At 35.0% G+C, this 1145-nt stretch overlaps 1 protein-coding gene across 1 annotated transcript in view; it reads right to left on the bottom strand.

Moving 5' to 3' along the window:
- LOC116850778 (general transcription factor IIF subunit 1) overlaps window positions 1–348 on the bottom strand; it is a 19808-nt gene extending 19460 nt beyond the window's left edge. Inside the window, exon 1 of the mRNA XM_032829422.1 lies at window positions 144–348. Coding sequence (XP_032685313.1) covers window positions 144–167 — 24 coding nt within the window. The 5' untranslated portion in view covers window positions 168–348. The remainder of the gene's footprint in view (window positions 1–143) is intronic.
- Between the last annotated feature and the right edge of the window lie 797 nt (window positions 349–1145).

Raw genomic sequence — 1145 nt, 5'->3', positions numbered from 1 at the left:
TATATATATATATATATATATATATATATATATATATGTATATATTAATACATATTCTTTAATAATAGATTATAATGCATATTTTTTAATAACTAGTTATAGTAATATAACCTCTAATCACTGTTAATATTTTTATAACATACCTTGTGAATTGTATTTGAGTTCATAATTAAAATTAGTAATAATATCCGTATAAATTTCTCTAACACAGTAACGGCGACAATTTGATGGGATGTACTTTTAATTTGTTAAGAGTATTCTTCTTCTTACTATTTTACTTAGACCAGAGAGAAACCTGAGAGCGGCCACGCCATATGTTTTGGGCGACACCGATTTTCACGCTGGTGCGATGCGCCATCTGCACCCATTTTTCAGGTAGAACTACGTTTCCTACGCCCATTTTCAGACGATATCCGTAAAGCGTCTTCTACAATGGCAGTAGGAGTAGTAGTAAGAAATAAGCAGTGAGTAAATAGACCAATCACAATCGATTATTTTTAAAACGTAAGAATGGAATTGGTCAATTTGCTTACTGCTTATTTCTTACTACTACTCCTACTGCCATTGTAGAAGACGCTTAAAGGGACATCTACATTGGAAGTAAGCAGTAAGAAGTAGGAAGTAAGAATAAGAAATTGACCAATCATAGTTGATTATTCTTCTCACATTCGACTGTGGTTGATCAATTTTTTACTCTTAAGGCCTTCACACACACTTTCCGTAACAGTAACCGTAAGACGTAACGTAAGAATTGACCAATTACGATGGAGTATTCACAAAAATGGCGACCTTATGTTTCGACGATTTTCAACGTGATTGGTCAATTCTTACGTTACGTCTTACGGTTACTGTTACGGAAAGTGTGTGTGAAGGCCTTTAGTTCCTACTTCTTACTACTTACTTCCAATGTAGACGTCCCTTAAAGCAGCGATTCGGTGCGTATCTATTCTACGCCCATTTCCTGGCGATTCGTATCCGTGCTAAGCGCATAATTGCGTGGTCAAGAACATGGACTATTGCGTACAAACTTATATTCCATTCAATATGCACATGATCTTTTCTCTTTACGCACTGTCATAAATTTATTTACGTGTATATGCGTACGAAATATCATATGTAAGCGTCTTCTACAATGGCAGTAGGAG

This window comes from Odontomachus brunneus, unplaced genomic scaffold (genome assembly GCF_010583005.1).
Source record: "Odontomachus brunneus isolate Ranch 3 - 2012 unplaced genomic scaffold, Obru_v1 Obru_scaffold_155, whole genome shotgun sequence".
In the NCBI taxonomy this organism is placed as follows: Eukaryota; Metazoa; Arthropoda; class Insecta; order Hymenoptera; family Formicidae; genus Odontomachus; species Odontomachus brunneus.
The sequence above is the reverse complement of the archived record's forward strand: the minus strand, read 5'-3'. Positions and strand labels throughout refer to the sequence as shown.